Source organism: Alexandromys fortis, unplaced genomic scaffold (genome assembly GCF_014885135.2).
Source record: "Alexandromys fortis isolate MF-2015 unplaced genomic scaffold, M_Fortis_MF-2015_v1.1 scaffold_60, whole genome shotgun sequence".
NCBI lineage: Eukaryota > Metazoa > Chordata > Mammalia > Rodentia > Cricetidae > Alexandromys > Alexandromys fortis.
The window spans coordinates 2,594,568-2,621,104 of record NW_026067946.1 but is presented as its reverse complement, the minus strand read 5'-3'; the positions used below and the strand labels follow the sequence as shown (position 1 = coordinate 2,621,104).

Below are 26,537 nucleotides of genomic sequence, written 5' to 3'. Positions count from 1 at the left end.
TGGGAAACAGAGTAGCAACCAAGAGTCAGGCAGAAATTGTATATGGAAGAACCACACATGCATAAAACTGTTAACCTTAGGCTGGGTTCAGCTCCCAGCACTCACACCAGCTAGCCGACAACTGCCTGTAACTCCAGTTCCAGGGGATTGGATGCCCTCTGGCCTCTCTGGGCACGTGTACACGCGTGCTACCCATCAGTTCGTGCACATCCACACATACAAATACTTGAAAAACAAAACAGTGAAACATGGCCTTGCAGTAAACACAAAGAGGACTCATGAGTGCAGAGTCTGCGTGTGTGGAGCGCTCCTCTTCACTCTTGAGGTAATCATATAACATACATGAAGTGACATGGAGTCTTGATAGTTGTCGGCAGATAGAAGCAGCGCAGCTGGAGTGCCTGGAGACAGCCCTGATGCCCGGTCGCTCTCCCTGCTTCTCACCCTGCGCTTGGTTCAGGCTGGGTTCGGCTACACCGCCCTCTTCTCATTGCCCACTTTACAAAGACTGTTCTTAATGCTTGTCGTCTTCCTTCCCAAGTGTGTGTCCAGATAGCATGAGGGCGGCAGCGTGAGTCTGACTCCAGGCAACTTTGGTTTTCAGCTAGACGACCGGGAGCGCAAAGCCCAAGCATTTGAAAGCACCGAGTTTGTAACGGTGCTAACACATGTATTTTGGACTGGGTAATTGAAAAGGAAGATTTCATTCCACTTTTCTCAGAATACAAAGACTGAAGCAAATTACATCAAATGGTAGGCTCTGTGGAAATTCAAAATTCTTAGTATTTCTCGAACAGTTTAGTATGTTTGAAATGAACACACTCAATACTTTTCTGCATCTTTCCTTGTTTTCATTATCTGTGTTGGTGCCATAAGCAAAAAAAGGTCAGAAGCCACATCTAATGTCCCTTACTTAGATCTGCTTAAGTATCCTGCCCCTGCTGACTTGGCCTACAGAAAAGGGAGGCTGTGTGTTCAGCCAGCCAGCCCTTCTCCTTGCTTAATGCACTTCTGCGCCCTGCTTGGTCCTGAGCATGCCCCAGGTGGCTTAGCCTTTTCTTCTCAGGGTTTGTTACTGAGGGGCGGGTCTGCCGCACTGCCTGAAGCTGGGCTTGAACAGGTGCTGTCAGAGGGAAGGATGATCTCTGCTTGAAGCAAAGGGGCAAAGTTTGGTCTTTACTAACAAGAGGCAGCTGGAGCGGGTCCGAGTTTCGTCTGCCTCTCTGTCCTGTTTGTTGTTTGTAAAATGAGGTCTTTAGAAGGAAACCTGAAGAAATTAATAATAAAGGCTTACATTTAGTCAACGTTTTCTTAGTGCCAGATGCCGTGCCAGGTACTTTACACCCATAATGTTATTTATTTCTTGGAGCAGTTCCCTGCGGTTCAAATACTATTAACTTATGTTTTGCAGATGAGAGGGAGGAGAGGCACGGGGCTAAGGGACTTGTAGTGTGGCAGGGTTAGTGAGCTGGGCAGGAGGGGAACCCTAGCAGCAATCTCCCATCTGCAGGACTCCAGTTCCCCCACCTCCCCCAGGTTGCACGCAGGCGCAGTACTCAGGAAATGAGTCAAGTCGTGCCTAGACATTGAGTAACATCAAGTCCCAAGAAGACACTTACTCCCATTGCATTTATTGTCTAATCCTATGTCTTTTCTCCCACTCATTCACACACACACACACACACACACACACACACAATACACATGTATATAAAATAGCCCCCGAAGCTTTATGTGACACTGCTAATATCTCTTAACAAGGAGGAGAGCGAACTCCACTCCAGAGCCTTCAACAAGAAGCATACTTTAAAACCGCCCCTCTTTTCTTGCCTTACTGTACCTTCTATTTATGGCAAATGATATTGGCCTCCTTTATCTGGTTGTAACATAATGTCTTTAGGTCACATTGGAGCAAAAAGTCAACCCAAAGGAAAACCTTCAGTCTAGGTAGGATGCAGATGTGGTCGAGTTTTGAAGGTGGTATGAGGATTCGTAATATGGGGAAATTTCTCAAGGGAACAGTCGAGGGGTAAAGTTAAAAGCCAGATAGGTCTCAAGGGAGAGTGTTCTGTTCCTTCCTACAGCAGCCAGAGGGCCAGCAAGCAGGTCCCATCTGTGCCTTCTTCCTTCTCTTTAGGCGGCTGCTGTGATTTACTGGAACTCTTTGCAGACCAGAAGTGATGCGTAACTTCACCGGAAGCTGCACCGGCAGTGGGAATGGGAAGTGGTTGGCGCAGTTATCTTTACAACCAGAAGGAACAGTCTGCAGGCAGAGGGCCTTAGTCTGATGTCTTGGTTCTTGAGAAACAATTAAGTTCTATTTATAAGTAGATTCCAGCTGTATCCAGCTTATCAATTTTTGTTTGTTTTCCTGACAATGCCGTAAGGGGTCGATGGGGGAGTATGGGTAATCCCTGAAACATTTAAACTTCTTTGCACAGTAGTATCAAAGTTTTCACCTAGGCAGTTACAGCTCACTAAATGGTAATTCTATTTTTTTTTTTTTTTTAAGGACAGCGCAATTAGATTTTGGTGAGATTGAGACTTCAGTGTCTCTTGGTGTATTTGTCAGGACGGAGTCACAGGTAGTTTGCAAGTGCTCATGAGCAAATCGGGGTGGGAAGACATTGAAACCAGCACAAATAGATTGTCCTCATCACCACGTAGACAAAACAGTCAGGAGCCGGGCTCCGGGCTATAAGCGCTAGTGGCATGATATAATGAAGTTGTATTCTATTAGGCTCCTGTGCGCGGGGAGCAAATGTCATCACCTGAACGTGGCCGCATCTCTGTGATACAACCTCATCTGTTCCGTCAACTAGTTTTGCTCTGATCAATAAGCAGTTTTCTGTGGCCTTTCACTGCTGTCAGCTGCCATTGAGTGATGTAAATGCACGTCAGAAACTAGAAACTTGACAGCTCCCCCATGGTTGGCAGAGGCACAAGGACGGAAATCGCTGCAGCGGACACAGGTGACAGCTGACGTCTCCTTGGGGTGACTGGGTGGATGCCGCAGCAGCCGGCATTTTTCCAGCCTCGACACAAAGGAGATGATCCTGTTAGTTGTAAAAGACAGAGCAGATGTTTCCAAATAATTTAACAAAAAAAATATTGTCCTTTTAAGTTGTAGCACGGTGATTATGTGATTTGTATAAAACGTTCCAAAAATAATTAGGTTTTGGCAAACGGAAAATTAAGGCAAATGAAAATATGTTTCTAGCCATTTTCTCAATTGCCCATTGCTTAAATTATGGTTAGAAGTTTTGGTCAGTCACCAAAAGGTGTAGCCCCCAAAATATTAACTCTGATAGTGTTCATGCAACTACAGGAAGGAAAGGAAGTTGCCTAGGGCTGCAGCCAATGGAAGAGCCAGCGGAGAAGCAGGCTCAGCGCTGACTGCTGTGTGGAGGGTCAGATCTAAGACCTACTGTTCAGAATCATGCAAACACACTGGAACATTGGGTGGCCAGTGAGGACCTTGGGGAGTGCATATAGGAACCTGGTCAGGGAAGAGTGGGGCATGAGGAGCACTTTCTTTTCTGCCCGTGTGAATGTTCTGTTATTCAAAATTTTAAGTTATAAAAGAGGTGTCTATTCCACATGTAGAGTTGTCTTAAATGTGTGAAAAGAAGTATAGTATAGTATTACCAAAGGACACATGTTCCAAGAGTTACAGTTAGATTTCTGTGACTACAAGGACATTTGGGACACATAGCTTGTAGTTGAAGTGCTTGCCTAGCATACAGGAAGCCCCAGGTTAGATCCCGGCACCACATAAAACCAGGGATGGTGTCTTATGGCTGGAATCCCAGAACTTGGGAGTTAGAGGCAGGAGCATAAGAAGTCCACCATCATCCTCTGCTGCATTATAAATCTGAGACCAACCTGGGTCACATAAGACTCTGTCTCAGACAAACAGCAAACAAGTAAAAAAGGCATTCAAGGTCCTCCTCGGTGATCTGGAAACATAAAAGATGGTGAACTGAGGCTGTGTTAGGTGGTCTGGGTGCAGGCTGGTGGCAGGAGAATTAGTTGATCAAAAGGACCCAGATGCACCCTCCAAGAAAGGAAACTATCCCAGACTCTTGACAGAACAAGATAGAGACCAGGACCGGAAGTGTTCTACATCTAAAGATAGGAAGAGGTATCAAGGAAGGGAAAGCCTTGGAAGAATTAGCCACTCTTGCTGTCCTCCCTGCTCCAAGTCTACAGAAAGAATGAACAATGACAAAAAGACTCTTTCTGTCTTCTCAGCCCCACACATGCCTTGGAGATGATTGATAAGTGTATCTACAAAAAGCTAACACCAGGGCCGGGCGATGGTGGTGCATACCTTTAATCCCAGCACTCGGGAGGCAGAGGCAGGAGGATCTCTGTGAGTTTGAGGCCAGCCTGGTCTACAAGAGCTAGTTCCAGGACAGGCTCCAAAGCTACAGAGGAAGCCTGTCTCGAAAAACCAAAAAAAAAAAAAAAAAAAAAAAAAAAAGCCAACACCAGTGTAACATTAGGCAGTTCTCACTGGGCTACAGAACCGTGGTATCATTGGTGTCATTGAGGCAAGCAGTGGCAAGACAACAGTCCTCATTCCGTTACTTGTCTGGGTCACCACACTTCCCCGGACTGCCAAGTCAGACAAGGGCCCTTCTCATTCTGGCTCCTACCTGTGACCTGGCTCAGCAGACTGAGGAAGAAGAAACCATCAAGTCTGGAAAGCTGCTAGCTCAGCATGCCTGCCATTGGTGGCATTCCAGAGAAGACCAAGGCTTCAGGCTCCACGTGGATGGCAGGTTGTGATCACTACCCTAAGATGTCTGATTGAGGTACAGAAAACACTATCTGGTGTTGAGCTGCTGTGCCTGTGGGGTTGGGGATGAGGCAGGATGATTGACATAAGCTTTGAGCTGGATGTCCAGAAGATCCTGGAGTGCATGGCTGTCAGCAACCAGAAGCTGGACACAGATGAGGCTGAGGACCTGGAGAAGATGTTGCCAACTATAACAGGTATCACCAAACAGTCAAGCTCATGGCTACCATGCCCCGTAGCAATGAATGGTAGGTACATCTAGCCAGGGGCTGCCTTCGGGAGTTTGCCGTGCTGTTTATTGTCTCTGCAGCTAAGCCCTAAGAGCGTATAGAGCAAAAGAAAAGGTCTCGTGTCAGAGTCAGAAAAGAGGGAAAGCTGCTGCCAATCTTAGAACATGGTTTTGTTTCTACCCATCATCGTTTTCATCAATAGGGGAGATAGTGACATGTTGGCAAAGTCCCTAGAGGAGATGGAGTACTGTGCTTGTACATTGCATGATGGAAAAGGCCAGGAACAGCGGGAATTTGTTCAACCTCAAGGCCAGAGCCAAGGTTTGGCTGGTCATGTCATATCAAAGATGTGTCTAAGGTTATCAACTATGTTATGGCCGAAAAATGGACAATCACATTCCCTACGTTGGCTGCATGGACCAAGCAAAGAAGAATGGTTGTAGCCATCACAAGAGCTCAGCTGGGTTCTGTGCACTGGAACATCCTTCTCAAGAGCCTGTCATATTGTCTCCCAGAGCTAGTGAGCCACCCAGATACCCAGGGCAAGCAGTGCACCCCACCAAGGAGCTCTGGGAAGAAGCCAGGCTTGCTTAACAGGACACTTCCATGAAAGTGCCTTGTTACTGGGGCCTCTTCTTTAAGACCCTCATATCTCTTCTTCCAGGTTCTCATTCTTGTGCTAGGGCAATTAGGAAACAACCAAACTCCCTAGCTTTAGACCTTCCAGGACAACGGCCTGAGTGCAGGGCTACACAGGGCCAGGAAGTAGGACGCAGGGAGAACAAACTGCCTCAGTTCTGGCTCAGTGCTACCCCGTGCAGCTTGGTGTCTGTCCTGGTTTATGAAGTGTTAGTTTAGCTCTGTTTCCTAGACAGAACAAACACCTGGTCACCCAATGGGATCTCCAGCAGCACAGAGGTGGGTGTGGCTGTGTTGCAGTGACATCATTACTGAAAGTTACCTAGCGGATCTGGGTACCTGTGAAGATTGTGACCATTTCTGTTACTTTGGTAACTGTTTTCCATTTGCAGTATTGAACAGATTCGGAGGTTTTAGAACTATGCAAAGCCCTGTGCTGTGGTTCTTGTGCACTCCAAGCATCCCAGCCCCAGGGAATTGTTTTAGATATGGGGAACAGGGTAAACTGGCTGTGCCCATCCTTAAATCATGGAGTGAAATTTCATTTTTCCTGTTGAGAAGATAAGTTTGCATATTCTGAGAATAGATGCATGAATATTAAAATACCAAACAACAAAACCGTTTAGCACCTGCAGGATGGCTCAGTAGGTAAAGGTGCCTGCTGCCAAGTCTACCAGCCTGAGTTCCTGGGAGCCACATGGTGAAAGTTGTCCTGTGACTTACCACATGTGTGTCTGTCTGTGTGTGTGTCCAGCGAATACACTCAAGTATTGCTCCTCAGGAGTGATTTCCACCTTATTTTTTTGAGACAGGCTTTCTTACTGGCCTAGAGCTTGCCAAGTAGGCTAGCTAGGCAAGCACCCACCAGGGATCTGCCGATTTTCAGCCTTGCCTTCCAAGCATGCACCAGCATCCTGATGTTCATGTGGGTTCTCGTAATTAAACTCAGGTTCTTGTGCTTGCAAAGCAGATATTTTACTAACAGAACCGTCTTCCTAGCCCTCACAAAGTGAGACTGAATTTCATTGATTCTTTCCCATAAAGTATTGGTTGAGTAATTCATTCAAGAGTGTTTTTTTTCACTGAGGAATACAGCCAGTACTGGGGCCGGGTGGCCAGAGGGCTTATAGGTTCAAGGCAGAAAGATAGTTTCTTCTAGAAATGGTAAGCCAGTATTCACTATGAAGGAGTAGGACTTGTAAAGAGAGGATGTTGGGGGAGTTAAGATCATCAGAGATCAGATTCACTCTGAGAATGAGAAAGTTACTTGAAATAATCTAGCAGGAAGTGACTGCAGAACTCGAATCCCTCCCCCGCCTACACAGGGGCTTTAGGTGTTCTCCGCTTTGCTCCGGTTGTCTTGAGACTTCCCCACCCAGGGTAATCCAGTGGGCTCTTTGCACAGCCCCCACCATGTCCAGTTTTTGCTTTTTCCTGTTTCTTTTAAAGCTCTTTTCCTGTTCATCATCTGGTCACTGATACCAGAGCAGGGAGAGGAGTTCAAAATCAGGGTCACTCCCTCCTCGGTGCGAGGCACAGCTTCTGGGAGAGAGCAAGCAACTGAGCTGAAGAAAGCCAAATAATATGTAACCATTTCCGGTAAAGGTTCCAAAGTGGGTGGCTCCTAGCCAGCTGTCACCTGGTTAAGGTGGAGGTGGGAGGGGTCACCGCTAGCCCTTTCATGGAGATCTCTGATTTGGATCTTGGCAATCATTCCCACCCTGCTATCCCATGAAACTGGCTTAAAGTCCTTTCTCTTCCAATGTACCTTCTAGGTACTTTCAACAGTGTATAGATAGACTACAGACGCATGGATGCCTTGCGCGGAACCGGGAAGTGAACCTAAGGCATTGTGTGTGTGTGTTAGGTCTAACTGCTGGGCTATGTCACAGCCCCATACCTCAAATTCTCTGTAGTAGGTTATTGCTGGGCTCCCTGACACTTCCGCCCTTACAAACTCACTTTAAGGAAACAGACGCTTCACTTATCCATAGCCAGCAGTGTGTCTGAAAGCTGACAGGTCAGCCTCATCTGGCGAGTGATCTGGGATGTACAGTTTTCTGATCTGCTTGCATGGCGTGTTCTGTCATGCTCCTCCCCCTCGCCCCCAATTCTATACTGTACAGAAGATTTGTCAGCCAGCCTTAATTATTGGGATATTGGGATCTAATCTCTACAACTTCAGATGCTAACCTCCTTTGCTGTTAGAAAGGAGAAGGCTTTCTACTGAAGTATAAATGACTCCTGCGCTTAAGATGCCACAGGGAGCAGAAGAACCCTGGTCCAGCCAGGCTTCTGCCTCATTCAGCAATGCCCTCCTTAGAAAATGGTTTCTACCAATGAGCACAGTAAACCTTCCCAGGGTGACTGGCTGGGAACATGCAATGCAAGCTCATAACGTCTTTGTAGAATTTACGGAGTTAAGTATGCTGTTTGCTTGCTTCTCTTTCTCCTTCTGACTTCACATTTGGTTTTCAGACATTTAAGAAAGGATTTGAAGGAAACCCACTTGGGTGTGCATTCAGATTTTCAGCTGTGCCTCCCAGCCTTGGTGGTAGTGATGCACTCTTTATAGGTTTTTAGTTGCTGGAGTGAGGATTCTTCTCATATTTAATCAGCAGCAATCTAAGAGTTGAACTAGTTTTGAACCCCATTATTTTTTTTCATGTTGAGAAATATTCTGTGTGTGTTTATTGATTTTTATTGAGCTCTAAAGTTTTCTCTGCTTACCTCCCTGCCTCTCCCCTTTCTTTCAACCTTCTCTCAAAGTCCCCATGCTCCCAATTTACTCAGGAGATCTTGTCTTTTTCTACTTCCCATGTAGATTAGATATATGTATGTCTCTCTTAGGGTCCTCATTGCTGTCTAGGTTCTCTGGGATTGTGATTTGTGGGCTAGTTTTTTTTTTTTTGCTTTATGTTTAAAAACTACTTATGAGTGAGTACATGTGATAATTGTCTTTCTGTGTCTGAGTTACCTCACTCAAAATGATGTTTTCTAGCTCCATCCATTTTCCTGCAAAATTCAAGATGTCATTATTTTTTTTTCTGCTGTGTAGTACTCCATTGTGTAAATGTACCACATTTTCCTTATCCATTCTTTGGTCGAGGGGCATTTAGGTTGTTTCCAGGTTCTAGCTATGACACACAAAGCTGCTATGAACATAGTTGAGCACATATCCTTGTGACACGATTGAGCATCCTTTGGATATACACCCAAAAGTGGTATTACTGGGTCTTGAGGAAGGTTGTCTCCCAATTTTCTGAGAAATCACCACACTAATATCCAAATGGGAGGCCATACCTCAAATAGCCTGTAGATGTGGTCCCAAGTATCCCAGGGGAGATGCTTACCCCACCATCCCACAGGTGAGGTCTGGAGAGGACAGCTCCAGGGGAGTGGACCCCTCACTTGGCACACTGAGGGCAGCATCTAGAGACGGCAGCTCCAGGGGAGATTCCAAACAGAAATCCCAAAGCCACATTCATGTATTCAGTAAATAAGTCTAAAGCAGAACTTGCGCTATTTTTACGTAGTTATTCCATTTATTTATTTATTGTGCGTGTGTTTATTTGTGTGTGGGGGTACGTATGAGCTAAGGCACATGTACCAAGGTTGGAAGATGGCTCTGCACAGTCAATTCTCTCTGCCCCCTGTACCTGGATCCTGGGTACTGAACTCAGGTCATCAGGATTCGTGGTAAGTGTTGTTACCTGCCAGGAGGTTCCGGTTGGAATGTTGCTGATAAAACAAGAGGCATCCTTGAGAGTGGTGATGATTATCTTCCTAAGGGTCGGAAAGGTCCTTGTATCTAAAAAAAGCTACATCTTTGGTCTCTGATGCCTCTTCCTCCTTTGAGGCAGCCTTGCTATGTAGTTTAGTCTAGTCTCAAACTTGTGGTTGTTGGGAACAGCTTTGCCAGTTAAATTCATAACTCTTGCCTCAGCCTCCTTATGCAGGAGTCAGCACGCCACTTCTTTCTCCTATGAGGTTAGCTGTTGTTAGTTCCAGGCTCTGTCTTTCTTACTCTCCTCAACCACAGTCAGTTACCCCTTTAAAGGCTCTCTCTCTAAATACAGGCACATTGAGAGAGCTTCCTCTGCGCATGGCGGAGGTAGAAGTGAGATGGTCTCGGAGAACTTGTCTCCCTAGGTGGTGGTGGATTGAATGAGAGATGACCCTCATGGGCTCAGACAATTGGACAGTTGGTGCCCGTTTGGGTGGCACTGTTTGGGGTGGTTTAGGAGGCGTGGCCTTGCTGAAGGAAAGCCATGATAGGCAGGCTTTTGGGTTCTACTGCCCCCTTCTTCTTGCAGTTCCCTCTTTGACTTTCTGATTGTCACTCCCGTGAGGTGAGCTGGCTCAGCTTCCTGTTTTAGCTTCCATGCATGCCTGCTGTCCGATCTCTTTCTGTAAGTTACCTTGATGATGGTGTGTTATCACGATCAAAGGAAAACGACCCACACACTTACAGGGAGAATAACTCACTAGGCTTTAAAAATTTTTGTTTTGATTTATGTTATTAGGAGAATACATTACTTTATAGTTAATTATGTTTTTTTTAGTAGGTTGTGTCTTATGGCTGTAGATTAGAATTTCTCAGCCTGGGTCTAGTACAGAGCCTGGCACCATGTTTATTAGGGATTTAGTAAAGAGTTCGCCAAGTTTGAGAGTGGATGAGTGGATGCTAAATGTCTAATCTAATTTCCTGACAGCTATTCAGATGAGAGGGAAAAGGTGTTTCAGAGAAGCTAGGTGCTTACCAAAGCCACAGAGTCCTGAAGAGTGAGCAGAGTGGGCTTTCTGGAATGTGGTTGCCTACTGTGCGTCACCCAGCACTGCCTGTGCGTAAAGCTGAAACAAGGCTGAGACTCGGTGCTGTCTGAGTCCGTTTCTCCATGTACAAACTCCGGGGTGTGTGTGTCTGATCTGTAGAAAAATTTATTTTATACTCAGGGCAATTACAACTTTTTGCCACTTATTAAGACTTCAGAGATACAAACCAGTAGCTCAGTAATTGCTTTCTTGAATCTGCCTTTAATAATTACATTTAGTAAGGCTGTATCGAAAATTAGAAAGGCAGAGACTAATGGAAAACTAGATTTTTCACTGAATTAGAAAGCAAGACAATCCATATATTGACAACACTTCAAGTTGAAAGAGATCAGGAAAACTGTTTTGGACTGTTTGTGCAGAGAGGCAAACGGGGGCCTGATGGACAGTGGCACCCACATTTTATGGAGGCAGAGAAACTCTCAGAGATTTCATGGAAGTCGGCACGTTGAGAGGAGAGAGTCCAGCTCTGATTTCGGGGAAGTCATTTGAATCTTAAAGCCTGGAATTTCTCCTTGGTCCTAACAAAGAAGTAGAAAATAAAGAATTGTGTTAATGAAGTGGAAATATCTTTGAATTTAAAAAGGAAAAGGTGCACAACTCATTTGGGGGGTCACACCTAAGAACAGATAGAAACCCAAGCAGGAGAGCGGAGGCGAGGGGGACGTTAGATTTGTTCCTTTGGTCTTGGTTATGCTGATTTTTTGTGGCCAGAAAAATTAGTCATTTAATCTCCCTGTATTTCAGGAAGTGTATTAGGGAGATGTAACAATATATGAACTCTCTGAGGCTATTTAGGTATATAATCTTCACTGAATGAAACAAACACTGTCACATCTTTCTATGTCAGAGGGTCAATGGGCAGCCATTTGTTTCTGTGCCTCTCACACACTGGATTTCCTCTTAGCTCAGACCCTGGCTCTACAGGTCACTTGTGTGGGATCCCAGGGAGCTCTTCTCGTGTGCAAGGTTATTGGAACTTCAGAAAAAAAAAAAACAAAAAAAAAAAAAAAAACAAAAAACAATGCTTTCAAAAGGAGCCGAATCTCTTTATTGGTGACCTGTTAGCCTAGCCCAGCCATTCCTCAGAAGGCTAGCGTTTGCTTACAGCCTGTGCCACTGGCATATTTTATGTATCCCTCCAAGGTTTTGAAATGTCCAGAAATTAGAGAACTCAGGTGGCATTTTGTCTTGAGCCAGCTTTATGGCATTTCCTTTTCAGCCAAGAAGAGAGAAGTAAGAAAAAGAAGCCAGTGGAGCAAGACAGGAACAGAAAGTGTCTGTGGTTGAGCCTTCCTGAGAACCACCTGAGAAACCTGGGTCATTAGTGTGATAGGCGGAACTGATTTCACAGCAGAAGTTACACAGGCTGAGGAAGTCGGGCAGGGCAGGGAGAGGAGAGGATAGAGGTGGCCTTCCTGGAGAACTAACTACTTCTGCTCCTTGGCCAGAGAGATGCAAACCAAGACAGCTAGCTGGAAGGAGTCACTGCTGAAGGTGCGGAGGAACTGTGAGGTAAGCAAGCTTACCTAGTGTGGTGGTTTGAATCGGAATGGCCCCCTGAGACTTGCGTGTTTGAATGCTTGACCCCACTATTAGGAGGTATGCCCTTGTCAGGGGAAGTGTATCACTGTGGGGTGGACTTTGAGGTCTCATATGCTGACCCAGTGTGACACACAGTTTCCTTCTGCTGCCTGTGGTATCAAGATGTAGAACTCTCAGCTCCTTCTCAAGCACCATGGCTGCCTGCGTGCCACCATGTGGCTCACCGTGACAATAATGGACTAAACCTCTGAAACTGTAAGCCAGCCTCCAGGAAATGCTTTCCTTTGATCGTGGTGTCTCTTCACAGTGATAGAAAGCCTAACTAAGACACTTACTTATGGAGGAATTGGCATTTGATTGTCCATACGCTGTGTGAAATGTGGTATAGAATATGTGCATATAATTACAGTCTCTACCTTAGAGCAGACTTGGAACCAGTATATCTGGCAAAGCAATGCTATAGTTATAGTTATATAGTTATATAGCAATGCTAATGTTATAGTTAAGTAAAATATTAAGATGTGAAGAAGTTTGGTCACACCCCCCCCCTCCATGTTACAGACAACAGCCAGCATAGAGCTAAAAGGGGTTCTCCTGTGATTTTGCCTAAGTGTTAAGGAGGGAGGTAGTGTGGGGATTGATGATTTAAATGATTATTTCCAGTCAAAAGTATGTGTGTGTTATGTGTTCTGAGTGCAGAAAAAGGAAGAAAAAAATTTAAAAAGGAGGAGAAGAAAGGAAAAACAGAGAAGGGAGAAAAGAACCACTTCATAGTTCTTTAAGAACATTTGCCGTTCCACCCCCACCCCCAGGTCTTTCTTATAAAGGACACGTGAATGAGCCTGTGCGCGGGGCCGTCATGCACATGCGCTTACTAAATTAAGAGTCTCTATTTTAGTAGCCTGCTTTCATTTGTTCTGGTTGGGAGGGTCTTGCAATGAAGCCCACGCCAACTTTGCACCTGTAGCGTCTTAGTCTTCTGATGGCTGGGATTACAGGCATGTACTAGCCTGCCCAGCTTTTTTTTTTTTTAAATTTTAACAGAATTAACAGTATCATTTTATGTTAATAAATCTTATAAAATATGCATATGCTGTTATTAGTCCTTCCTTAAAACATTGCGATGTTTGTAATTTTTGTCATTGAAATGCAGTTTTTAAAAAGAGTTTTGACAGCTGAGTAGTGGTGGTGCATGCCTTTAATCCCAGACTTGGGAGGCAGAGGCAGAGAGTATCTGAGTTCGAGGCCAGCCTGGTCTACAGCGCAAGTGCCAGGACAGGCTCCAAAGCTACAGAGAAACCCTGTCTCAACAAACAAACAAACAAGCAAACAAAAAAACGATAAATAAAATAAAATAAAATAATGAGCATATAATAACTTTGTCTTCGTTAAGGTTTCTCTTGCTACGATGAAGCGTCATGGCCATAAAGTAAGCTGGGGAGGAAAGGGTTTAGTTGGCTTATATGTCAGCATTGCTCTTCATCCCTGAAGGAAGTCAGGACAAGAGCTCACACAGGGCAGGAACCTAGAGGCAGGAGCTGATGCAGAGGTCATGGAGGGTTCTGCATAGGCTTGCTTCCCCTAGCTTGTTCAACTTACTTTTTCTTATAGAACCCAGGGTGTTGAAATATGAAGCGGCGGCGGGGCTGCGTCCCCAACACCCCGGCCGCTTGGTTAGCTTATGCCCGAAATAACAACACACAAACTGTATTCATTTAAAGAACTGCTTGGCCCATGAACTCTAACCCTTACAGGCTAATTCTCGCACCTGGACTAGCCCATTTCTAATGATGTTTGTAAGCACCCCAAGGTGCGCTTACCAGGAAGATTCTAGCCTCCATCCATCGTTGCGTCTACCCAGGAGAGCTGAGCATGGCGTCTCTGCTCCAGCAGAGCTGTCCGGCCTCTCTGGGAGCAGAGCAGAGTCTGACCTCACTTCCTCTTCCGCCCAGAATTCTATTCTGTTTACTCCTCCCATCTATGTTCCAAGCCATGAGGCCAAGCAGCTGGTTTATTATAACTTAACCAATGAAATCAACAGATTGATATATGACACTCCCACATCACTTCCCCTTTTTCTGTTTAAACAAAAAAAAAAAGGCTTTAACTTAACATCCAAAGCTCTAGAAATGACAGAGACATCTCGCTGCCTGGACAGTCACCCAAAGTTCCTCTGTACCGTTGGGGCATCCATCTTCGGCCTACAGGCCCATAGTTTCCAGCAGACATTTCCACAAAGCAGGAAATTTCAAAGGCAGTCACTATCTGCTTGTCCTGAAGAATGTCTTGCAGACTCTTTCATGAATCAGGAACCCCGAAAGATCATCTCACCTTTAGGCAAGTTCAGCAGTCCTCTCTCTGCGGGTTCTCTGTGTCCAGTTTATGCAATAGTCCAGGCAAGAGCAGTTTCTTGCCCAAATGGCTATCAAACTCCATAAGGATCCTCTTCGATGCCCATCTTCCTCTTGAAGTAGATTGGTGCTGCCAGGAGCAGAGTGTCTCATTGTCATGAAAAGTCCTAAGTTATTAAAACATTTAAAATGCCATATTCTATAATCTTTGAAAAATATGAAGAATGCCTATCTAAAATATATCTATGCACATCTAGAAAATCTTAACTAACATGACTACAAACTTAACTATTATTAATGATTATTCATTAACAACCTATATACATTACAAAATTAACCTTAAATTTAAATCACTAAAGCAAAATCCATATCAATGTAAATTATTCATACCTATATCATCTCCCCCTTTAAATGTAAAAGAACATTTATAAACAATATTTGGGAATATGGGCGCAGTTTTTTCTCTCCAAACTGCTTCCTGCTGAATGGGGGCGTCGTTAATTAGGTCTTTCATGGTATAACCTGTGTGCTAGTTTCATCTCAGTTGGCAGTTGAGCGAAGCAATTTTCTGAAGGTATTCACAGCAACCGTTCAGGAGGGCGTGGTCCATCATACCATATCGGAATAGAAGAAATGAACAGGGTCTCATCCTCTGTGAAAACAAAATAAGAAACTCCTTTCCAAAGTATCATGTCCTTAGATCCAAATTTCAAAGTCAAGGCATCAAAATCTCTACGATGGATTAGTTCAGCAGCATTTATAAACAAATATCTTTTAGCATCTGTTGCTCCTTCCTCAGCATTCAAACAATTCAAAGAGAGCATAATAGTATACAGTATCAAGATTCTCTGTGTATTTTCCATCTTTGTACGCTTTATTTTAACCTCTATTTCGTTTATTTTTACTTTTATTTTATATTCTCTGTATCTCTTTGACCTGGAATAACTCTGTAGACCAGGCTCTCCTTGAACTCTCAGAGATCCGCCTGTCTCTGCCTCCCAGGCATTGGGATTAAAGGTGTTTGCTACCACACCTTGAACTCACAGAGATCTGTTTGTCTCTGCCTTCTAGGCACTGGGATTAAAGGCGTGTGCTACCACACCTTGAAGTCACAGAGGTCAATCTCCCTCTGCCTCCCAAGCGTTGGGATTAAAGGCGTGTACTACCACACACAACTTCTCTTTTTCTTACTTTTTTTTTAAAACTTTTAACTTTTAGCTTGCATATATTTTTAACACACTGTAAATCATTTAAACATTTTCTTTATCTTTGAATCTCTTTACTGTATATCTCTCTTTTTCTGACCACACGAGCCTTTAAATTACTGAGCAATATGAGTAGGATTAAAGCCGTGGCTTTGCCAGCTAGATCCAGTCCATTCCTTAGCTTTCCAGCCTCATGGCTGAGGTACCGGTTGTAGCCTTGTTTACTGCCACAACTCTATGGCGTTTCAAGGTCCCTGCCAGCCAGTGAGCTACAACAGACAACAGTCAAGTCCTCTCTCGCTAGTTGGCCCTCCTGCCTCAGTCAGAGTTTGCCCTGGCAGGACGGCCCAGAAAGCCGGCATTTTTAAACAGCACAACTTTTTTCCTGCTACGGCTGAAAACCGAAAAGCATGCGTTCAGCTTTTCACCAACACCGTTTAAGTGTTTCGTGGCAGGACCTCTTAATGAGCTGCAGGGTTTTGCAGCTGAAGCTGAGTCAGGAAGCCTCTCTTAGATGAGAGCGCTTGCTTGCCTCTAGCAAGCAGAGTAGACCCAAGAAATTTGTTGCTACCAAGAAAACATGCTTCATTCCATTCTTTCCCCAGCTTTCTCAGGCTTTTTGTGGATTCAGTTAGCCACACGTCTGGGCGCCATCTGTTGAAATAGGAGCGGCGGCGGGGCTGCGTCCCCAACACCCCAGCCGCTTGGCTAGCTCACGCCCGAAATAACAACACACAAACTGTATTCATTTAAAGAACTGCTTGGCCCATGAACTCTAACTAATTCTTGCACCTGGACTAGCCCATTTCTATCTAGCCTCTTCTAGGCTAATTCTCACATATTAATTTAGCCCATTTCTAATCATCTGTGTAAGCACGCCAAGGTGCGCTTACCGGGAAGATTCTAGCCTAAGTCCATCGTGGGTTGGAGTTGCCTGGGAGAGCTGAGCATGGCGTCTCTGCTCCAGCAGAGCTGTCGGGTCTCTCTGGGAGCAGAGCAGAGTCTGACCTCACTTCCTCTTCCGCCCAGAATTCTATTCTGTTTACTCCTCCCATCTATGTTCCAAGCCATGAGGCCAAGCAGCTGGTTTATTATAACTTAACCAATGAAATCAACAGATTGATATATGACACTCCCACATCACCAGGGCCGCCAGCCCAGAGATGGAGTCACCCACAATGGGCTGGGCCTTTTCCCATCAGCCATTAATTAAGAACATGCCCTACAGCTGAATCTTATGGAGGCCTCTTCTTCATTGAGGTTTCCTGTTTCCTCCTTTTGGATAACTTTAGCTTATATCAAGTTGACGTAAGCCTAGCCAGCACAAGTTTCTTATAAATATGAAAATGAGAAGTAAGTCATATTTCAATTTTAGAATGATATATGTGCAATAAACAGTATATAATATTAGTATATTATATGACTACATATTATAGAAATAATCACCCTTTTGTGCTTTGTGCTCAGTTGGGGTTTGTGTGTATGTGTGTGTGTGGGGGGGGTGCTCCTGTGTATGTGTGCCAGTATACTTGTGTGGGAATACACATACACATGTGTGCATGTAATGTGAAGACCAGAGGGTGGCCTCATGTTTCATGTCCAGGGCCACCATCTGTCTTCTTTAGGGAAGACTTTCATAATGGCCTGCTACTCATCAATTAGGCCAAGCTGGTGGTCAGTGAGTCTCAGGAACCCTCTTGGTGTCCCCTCCCTGGTACTGGGATTATAAACCTTGCCATCATTTTTATGTGGGCGCCAGGGATCGAACTCATGTCCCGGTGCTTACTAGACTAGTGCTTTACCAACTGAGCCATACTTGCAGCTCCTCTGCTATATTTTTCATGAGTATTGATTCAGAGTAAAGAGTTCTTTTGGTTTGTCTCCTGAAAAGCCATATAAGAACAACAGATAAAACTTTTATTTCCAAACATCAACTATATTTAAATTGGATGTACTGTCCCTGAGAGCCAGGCAAATTACTTCTTGGGAAATGTTTTTTGGTGGTGGTAGTGTTTTGAGTTTTTTGTTGGTGGTGGTGGGTTTTGTTTGCTTGTTTGTTTTTGGCCCTGTTGGGATGATGCTGTGATTTTAGCCTTAGGGGCTAGTCTCAGCAAAGCTATCCTGACAGAACTCTGGATCTGTAGGGAGCGAATCATTAGCTCCATATTCTATGAACCATTTTGTCTAGAAAAAGACTTTGTCCAAAAGTTTCATTTAGACCTGTATGCACTGATTCACAAGGAAATGTTTGCCGGTCCACTACTACACCATCTCTGTGTCGAAGGGAGAAACGCATCCATTATGTGTAAATAGGACAGGGGTTTGACCGGTGTGTCTGATGCACTAAGCCGAGGTTTGCAAAGCAGGGCCAGCCTGCCGCACTTCTGCATTGTCTGACTCCCCCATAGTTGCCTGCTTCGGACATCCCGTGGACTCCTGGGGATGCCTGAATTAGAGCTTTGCGTGTTCCGTTTCTCTGGAGACTCCACACGGCATGTTACTAACAGTAAGAAGCCCGTGCAAAGAGCAGAAAGCCCTCAAAATGATTATATTTCTGCAAGTCAACACCTTTTCCTGCATCCATTGTTCTTTTCTAAAGCAGTCAGACAAATTAAGTGATTATGATATATCATGTAACTGGAGAATCTCTTTGTTTGGGGTAAAAGAAATCAATACAAGAAGCGCGTGGAGTGGCCTTTTCCTCCTTCCCGGCAGCTCCTTGCACATGGCTTCAGAAATGCTGATTCCACACGGAGAATGACAGTGATTCATGCTGAGACCCCGCTCATTAGGAACCCTCCTCCTCTCCCAGACCCTCGCCACTGGTACTGGCTCTGTAGATCTGGAAATAACAATTGGTTTGATACAGAACTTTAGCCGTAAATTTATATGAATAGATTTAGTCTAAACTGTGGGACAGTGCAGGGTTTGTGTGGTTTCAGTGGGTTCTTTTAAGCCCAGCACAAACCGGTGAATTGTTTCTGTGCATTCTGGGACGTGTTCTCGTGTTCTGCACTTGTATCTTCAGCGCTGCCCACGCTGACCGTTTTGTTGGGAATCGCCACTTCTCCCCCAGCATTCCCAGTTTCCTTTTCCTGGCTCCGTACTCATCCCTCATTCCAGATAGCCACATCCTAAAACTTACTGTTCTATTGCTATGAAGAGACACCAGGGCTGAGGCAACTTATAAAAGCATTTAATTGAATACTCACCTAACAGTTTCCAAGGGTTAGTCCATGGCCACCATGTCAGGGAGCTTGGCAGCCGTCAGGCAAGGAGGCAAGCATGGTGCCAGAGCAGTAGCTAAGAGCTTACTCCTGATCCATGAGCACTGGCTGATGCGGTGGGGAGGTGGGGAGCAGGAGAGAAAGAAAGATATCGGGCTTTTAAATGTCAAAGGTGACACATTTCCTCCAACAAGGCCATACCTCCTAATCCTTTCTAAACAGTTCTGCCAGTGGGGGACCAAGCATTCAAATATATCCGCCTATGGGGGCCATTCTTGTTTAACCCACCACACTGTCCTCCTGCGCAGCCTCCTGAGTGGGCGTTAGTGTTGCAGATGTATGCTACCATACTAGCTTTACTGTAAGGATTGACTGCAGACCCATTGGCTGGGGTCCAGTGAGTGCTAAATACTCAAAAGCTATTTGGAGAAAAGAATCAAATTACCATGATTATAGCGCAACACTTACAAGGGAAGTGACTCGAGTTTTGAAGGAAGCTGATCATTCTGTGATCTTCAGGAGCTGCGTGTCTTCCCGCAAGAGGACATTTTAAAGCCATCAGCACATGCTTCATAACACCTGTCCTGGGCCAGAAGCCAATTTCCCATCAACAGGCACCTGGGCAAGGGGGGGCCTTGATTTAGATGTGGCCTCCATGTGTGGGTGGACACAGAGCTTGCACAGGAACAAGACCTGCTCTCTGCCTGTCTTCCAGAGCTGAGCTCCAGAACTTAAGGCTAAGAGAGTCCATTTGAAGCTGTTTGTGGCATCCTTCCCGTCCCGGGATCCAGTAAAGGCAGGAAGTTCAGCCAGAGAGAACACAGGGGGAGTCTTGGCTCTCATTGCCCCGGTGTCCACACAAAGGGGCTCTGAATGAAACAAGAGCTTCTCAGCCACATAAGCTTACTCTGTCCACAACTTGAGATGAACTTAACCATCCACACATACACACACGTGTTGTGTGTGTGTGTGTGTGTGTGTGTGTGTGTGTGTGTGTGTAAGTTAAGAGAGAGATTAAAGTATTTTTAAAATAAAGTTTTTTTTTAAGTGCAAACTGCTGGGCATGGTGGTGCATGTCTTCCATCCCAGCACTTGGGAGGCAGAAGCAAGCAGATCACTGAGTTTGAAGGTAGTCAGGTCTACACAGGGGCTGTATAAACCCTGTCTCAAAAAAAGAAAAAAAATGCATATAAGAAACATCACATACCAAAATTAAGCAGATCCAGAGCCCATACATCCATACCTGCCCATGAGCATCTGCCCCATCAGAACAGCCGTTCTGAAGTGGTGAACCTCACAGTGGATTTTCCGCTTTCACTATGGAATGCATCTCTATGCACCTATCCACTACTGAAAATGAAAAATCACGACAGTAAGAACCAAGAACTTAATTAGCTTTGTATCCTCTTTTATGGCTCGTGTGCGTTACCTGCATTCGTCCTGCAAAACTTTCAAGTTTTGATCTTTGGAATTGTGGGATTTAGTGAGACTGTTGCTGTTCAGAAATAGACAGAGCCCATCATTCAATTTTATGATATTCAGAAAAATCAGAACTGTGAATCACCTTAGACTCCACTTAGTTTCCTATCCCAAAGGATTCTGGAATGAATTGAGACTCAAGCGTTTGCCTGTCTGTGTACAAGTGCTTTATGCACCTTACCCTATGGGTCTGTTCCACCGCCAGTCTTAAGATGTCAGATGTGTTCCTGCCAGGAGACAAGAGGGACTCAGAGGCACCACGAGATGGCAAAAGTGGGTTCAAGCGGTGTCTGACTCTGTCTGGACTGCTCTTCTCTCCATGGCTTTGTGTGTTTCCTTCCAAGTAAGATTAAGTCTGAGAGTTGCCTTTTAATAAGAGGCCTCGTTTCAAAGTGGCTTACACAAACTTTAGATTCTCCTGAACAGTACATGTTTTAGATTTTTTTATTTTTATTTTATGTATATGGGCGTTTTGCATGCATGTGCAGTACTCATAGAGTATGTATGTAAATACACACATATGTGCATTGCTCATGAAGTACAGAAGAGGGTATCACACCCCCTAGAACTGGAGTTACAGGTGCCTGTGAGCCACCATGTGGGTGCTGAGCCCCTAACCCGGATCCTCTGCAAGAGCGAGCGCCCAGTCTCTGAACCACCTCTCCAGCCCACGGTACATTTCTGACCATCTTTTTGCCATCTGAATTTTGTACTGGCATAAGAAACGTGTTATACTGTGTAATCTGCCTCTGTCATGCCTAATTTACTGGGCTTTCTTTCTCACAAAAGTAACTCATTTTACTCTTTACTCTAAGATTGCTGGGCTGCGATGAGGTATTTTCTTGTTCTTTCCAATTTGTCTTCCTGTGTTAGCTAGCTTCCTAGCATTGTAATAGCCCCCCTGAAGTAATCAGTCAGTACATGAGGTAGGAGGGCATTTGGGCTCTTGTTTGAAGGATCCAGTCCACAGTCGTGTGAATCTATTGCCTTTGGGCTATGGAAGGCAGCAGATCATGGCAGAGAGCAAGTAACATAGCAAGAATGTTCACCTTCTGATGCCTAGGAAGCAAAGAAAGAAGAGGAGGGACTGAGCCATGTCCTTTAAAGACACAACTTCAGTGACCAGAGTGACTTCCCATAAGGCCCTCTTGTTAAGATTCTGGTGCACACCTTTGATGCCAACATTCAGGAGGCAGAGGCAGGTGGATCTCTGTATATTTGAGGCTAGCCTGGTCTACAAAGCAAGTTCCAGGACAGCCAAGCCTGTTAGACAGAGAAGCCCTGTCTCCAAAAAACAAAAAAAACAAAAACAAAAACTAAACAAACAAACAAGATATGCACACATGCACTCATGCATGCATGCAGGTACACCCAAGCAGGTAGCACCAAACTGGGGCCTAAACCATTAACATCCAGGCTTTTGTAGAACAGTTACAATCCAGAATTTGGCACCTGGTCCCAATTCTCCACTCAGCCTGCCTTGGTGCAGGTGCTGTTTAAGGCATTGGCAGCATCAGGACATTTTTGCAGGCCATTTTTTTGATCTCAGGTCTGAAGTTCACCTTTGGAAGATCCAGAGATTTGATTTGACTCCCAGAGCATCATGAACCAGAAAACACTTTCTGAAACACTGACTACAGGTCCTAAATCCTAAGCTAAAATCCAGGGATGTGATTTGAGTCACTGGAATGGTCAAGTGTTTTAAAAATTTGAATGGGCTTTGACAGAGGCGAATACACACTCCCTATGTGCACAGCCTGGGGTCAGCGCCTTTGGCGGTGGAGACAGAGAGGGGTAGATGTGGTAGCTGGGTTACCTGGAGTCACCTTGTCCTCTCTCCAGTAACCTCCCTAAGAAAGAGTTTCACCAGCCATTATTTAAGTTAATGACATAAATAGGCATCATTATTGAGAAGTCTTATTACAGATCAAGACAGTGTGAGCAAAGCCAGCTCTTCACAGGCACTGTCCATCAGCGTGATTGGGGGTGGGCTGGGGAGTAAAGAAGGAGATGGCTGTGGTGACAAGGTTCAGCAGGTAAATTGCAGCTTCTGGAAGGTTTTGGAAGCAAATAAATTTTGTTCTCCACCCCAAGCCATGGATCTGTGATTAGGGGACACAATCTATCGCTAAGTAGTTTGTGGGAAGAAAGATGGAGTCTTGTATAACTATGTGACAAGTTGAGACAGGTTGTCTTTAGAAAGAAGCCCAATGGAAACTGTTTTCTGCTTTCTTCTGGGGATTTTGTCCACCTCTTCATAAACAGCAATGATTTTCCCCTCTTCTTGTTTGTCTTGCGACCAAGGCACGTGTTCTCTAGCACGGTGCTGTCAAGAGTCCTGTCTTGTGTTTATTTCAATGGCAAAGATACTGTATCATTGTTATTTAGAGATTTGCCCAGTTAGTAAGTAGTGGAGATAAAATCTGTGTTCATTCTGGTAGACCCTAAAGAAGAATGGGAAGACCCAGAGAGCAACTCTCTTCTGGGATGGCTCCTTGTTTAACAAATGTGATTTGTTAGCACAGCTCAAGCAAGCCAAGCCGAAGCGGCATTCATATTGTATTGAGTGTCTAAGTCAAAGTCACGTGATACTGAAGCTAATGAAAAACTATGTAGGCAATAATGCATATGACCTGATGGGTTTGAATGCATTTTTTTTTCCTCACTGAATTGATTGATTGGTTTTGTGTCATACTGGTGATGTGGTTTAAAAGAAGAAGAAAAACGAAGACTTTCATAATCAAATAATCAGTCAAAAGGCAGCCGCTAAAATCACCACTAGGGTTTAAGATTGAAAACCTGACGCTGAGAAAGTATATCTAATCCGACAGACCCACAAATACCAATAAACTCAAGAAAAATATTTCCTTCTGTCTCTACAGAAACATTTCAGACATTTGACCTAACTGGCATCGTTATTATGATGTCTGAAAGCAAAATATGTGCAGAGGAGAAATAAGATGTGCCCAGGGCCCCAGAGAACCACGAACTGAAGCGTCACAGCTCTCAGGAATTCATAGCCCTTCTCATGCCTCGTATCTCAATTTTCAAGTCTCTGCCGACTCCCAGGCACTTTGCAAAATGAACTTAGCTTAGCTGATCCCATCTTTGTGTTTCCTTCCCTTCCACGTTCAGCTTTCGCCATGAGGATGAGCTTAATTTTATAAAGCAGTTTTTGAAATTACCTGGCGTGAGTGAGAAGCAAACACGGAACACCCAACAAACCCGCTTAGGAGTTTATTAGAGGGGGGCTGTACAGGCCTGGGGAATCAGTGTGCAGGGGGGGGCACGTCCAGCTTTTTAAAAGATGCCTAGTGCATGTGCATAGGGGATTGGTGTGACTGCGTCATACACAGATGACGGGCTCACGCATGCACAAGGGCTTAGCTGAGTCGTAGTGGATGTAACCACTCATGTGCACACATGGGTCACACAGAGTCACATTCAGGCACTTCTGGGATCCATCCTCTCCATTTTGTTGTTGTTCTGGGGTTCTTTTGTTTTTGTTTTTTTTAGACAGTGTCTCTCCATGTTGTCTTGGAACTGTCTATGTGCATCAGACTGGCCTTGAACTCACAAGTGTTGGGATTAAAAGTGTGTGCCACCACCGCCCAGCTTTCTTCTCTGTCCTTGACTGTGATCTAGTGTGACCAATTCTCTCAAGCTCTTGTCTTTTGCAATGACTTCCCAGATGTGAAGGACTGCAGACTAAAATTCTGAGCCAAATAAATTCTTTCTCCTTTAAGTTGCTTTTCCCAGGGTATTTTATTACAATAACATGAAAAGAAGGACACACTTTGCAAACCTGGGGGTAAGGCTGGAGAGACAGCCCAGTGGTTAAGAACTCTTGTTATACTTGCTCAGGGTCTCTGTTTGTTTCCCAACACCTACATCAGACTGTTCAGAACCACCAGCATCTTCCAGGGGGATCTGATGCCCTCTTCTGGCTTATTCAGACACTGCATGTATATTGTACTCATGTCTGAAGGTGACGCCGATAGGTTGAGTGTTACTGATATCTGGCCTATGGATTCTTCAGCCAATTAAAGGGGCTGTTGTGATGCCACCCCCAAGTAACCAGACCCGGACAGTTTTATCAGCTCAGTGGCTGGAAACGACTTTGATTCTTGCCACATTGTTTTGACCAATAAAAAGGGGGACGCCAGGTTGAAGCTGCCTGCCTCTTGAATCTGTTTCTGGACACGTCTATTTAGTTCTCTTTGTGAGAGGCTTTTGCAAGAAGGATTATTTCTTTGGTGAATAACTAACCAGTGTTTTTCTAAGAAGCAATGGATGTGTATCTAAGAGTTAGCATATGTATATTTTAAAAGAAAATAAGAAAAGTGTTGAGGAAGAATTCTTAAAGAAATGTTAATGAGATATTGATTAAATTGATAAACTTTTTCCAGTAAAATTTTTTAAAAGCAGGTTTGTTTGTTTTTTAACTGCATCTTACAGTGGAAGAATCTGTGATTCAAAGACACACAAAAGTACAGGTAGCTTTTATGTTTGATAGTAAGTCTGAGCTAAAATAGTTGTTGCATACAAAGCAGAAATACAGGGCCATCGAGCTCTATTTTCATATTGAAAGTATAGAACCTTTCATGTCCTATGATAAATACAAATACATACTATATTTTGGATAAACAGGGTTTCTTTTTTTTTTGTTGTTGTTGTTATTTTACTCTGTGATGCTTTTTGTTCTTTTCCAAGGGTTAATTCAAACTGGAACTCAAACTTGCCAATATTCTCTCATCTCGGGGTTTACAAACTCTCACTTAGCAAAACGAGGGTGAGACAGAGACTCTGGAACAGCCCTGGCTCTTTATTTCCTGCCAGGTAACTCCTCCCTTGCAGAGCAGAGCCTTGTTTCCACGACTCTCAGTACCTCTCAGCGCTCTTCCCAGTCTTGACCCACTGACCCAAGGATCAAGAAGATGTCATGTTAGTGCCTACTAATTAGAGTGCTCAGAGCACCTCTGCCTCTGGCCTCTCAACCTTTTGGAAGTGAGAGCACAGGCTGTCACTCACATCAGACGGGGGGCGAGGGGCGGGGATGAGCCCTCCCTGCATTTGCCCTGTTTTGCAAAAAGCAGGATAAGCCCAGCTGAGACTAGAGACGAATATGCAGGTTAGGAAGAAATTAACCTAAAATGCACTGCTGTTTGCATGATCGTCTCAGATGACACCTGCCTTCCTTCAAGTCCCCAGTCAGGGTGCCCCGTGACTGCATCCTCAGGGGTCTAGCTTTTGCAGCACACTCTCGGCTCTGTGCCGTCATTGTCATTTGATGAAGTCATTTCAAGCGAAGGATATTCTCTGCATAAAAAATGAATTAGTTAAAAAAAAAGAAAAGAAAAGAAAAAAAAGGAAAAAAATGAATTAGTGTTTCAGTGCATGGGAGTTTCCCTGTCTGTAGACACATTCTTGGAGATGCTGGAGTTAGTGGGTGAGGATTTGGTTCCAGGGCTCATTAATCAGTGTTGTTGGGTCAGGGTCTCCTGAGCCTTCTGGGTTCGGGGAGAATCAGCTCCTGTAATTAAAGGGATGAAATATATCACAGTCACAAACTTACCACATCGACAACTGAGGGGCTTGAACTAGTGGAATTAATCTCTTTAATTTTTTTCCCCCCTTAGGTGTTTAAAATAGAAGTGCTAATGAATGGAAGAAAACATTTTGTTGAGAAAAGGTACAGCGAATTCCATGCCTTGCACAAAAAGGTAATCTCTGATTTTATGTTTTCCCCCTTTTCTCTGTGTGGCCCATGGTATAATGTTAAGATTCCATCCCATGTTCCTCAGAACCTTGACTGTCCACTGTGTATGTAGTTTCTTTATAACGGCATTCATTTCCTTTTAGAATCGATTGTCCAATTAGTGTGTTTGGTTTTTATTTTTAAATAAGTGCGTTTCCTGTCACAATTGCTTGCATGTGCACATCTGCGGTGAAAGCTGTTTGCAGTACATTGCATCAAATATTAAAGGTTTACAATGAATAAGATCAACGCCCTCATCTGTCCAAGAAATACATTTAATGTTCTTTACTAAAAAAAAAAAAAACCACAAGAAATCACTCTGCAGCAAGAAATTTATTAAGTTCAACTTAATTGTTGTGTACTTAGACACGCTTATGTATCTACACACGTGTTCACATGGAAAAGAGTCCCATCCCCCCCCCCCCCCCCCCCCCCCCCCCCCCCCCCCCGCCCCCCCCCCCGCCGC

At 44.5% G+C, this 26,537-nt stretch overlaps 1 protein-coding gene across 1 annotated transcript in view; it reads left to right on the top strand.

The window, feature by feature from the left end:
- Snx24 (sorting nexin 24) overlaps positions 1-26,537 on the top strand; it is a 151,605-nt gene that overhangs the window by 61,814 nt on the left and 63,254 nt on the right. The window contains exon 3 of the mRNA XM_050149301.1: positions 25,953-26,036. Within this exon, the coding sequence (XP_050005258.1) occupies positions 25,953-26,036 (84 nt within the window). The remainder of the gene's footprint in view (positions 1-25,952; positions 26,037-26,537) is intronic.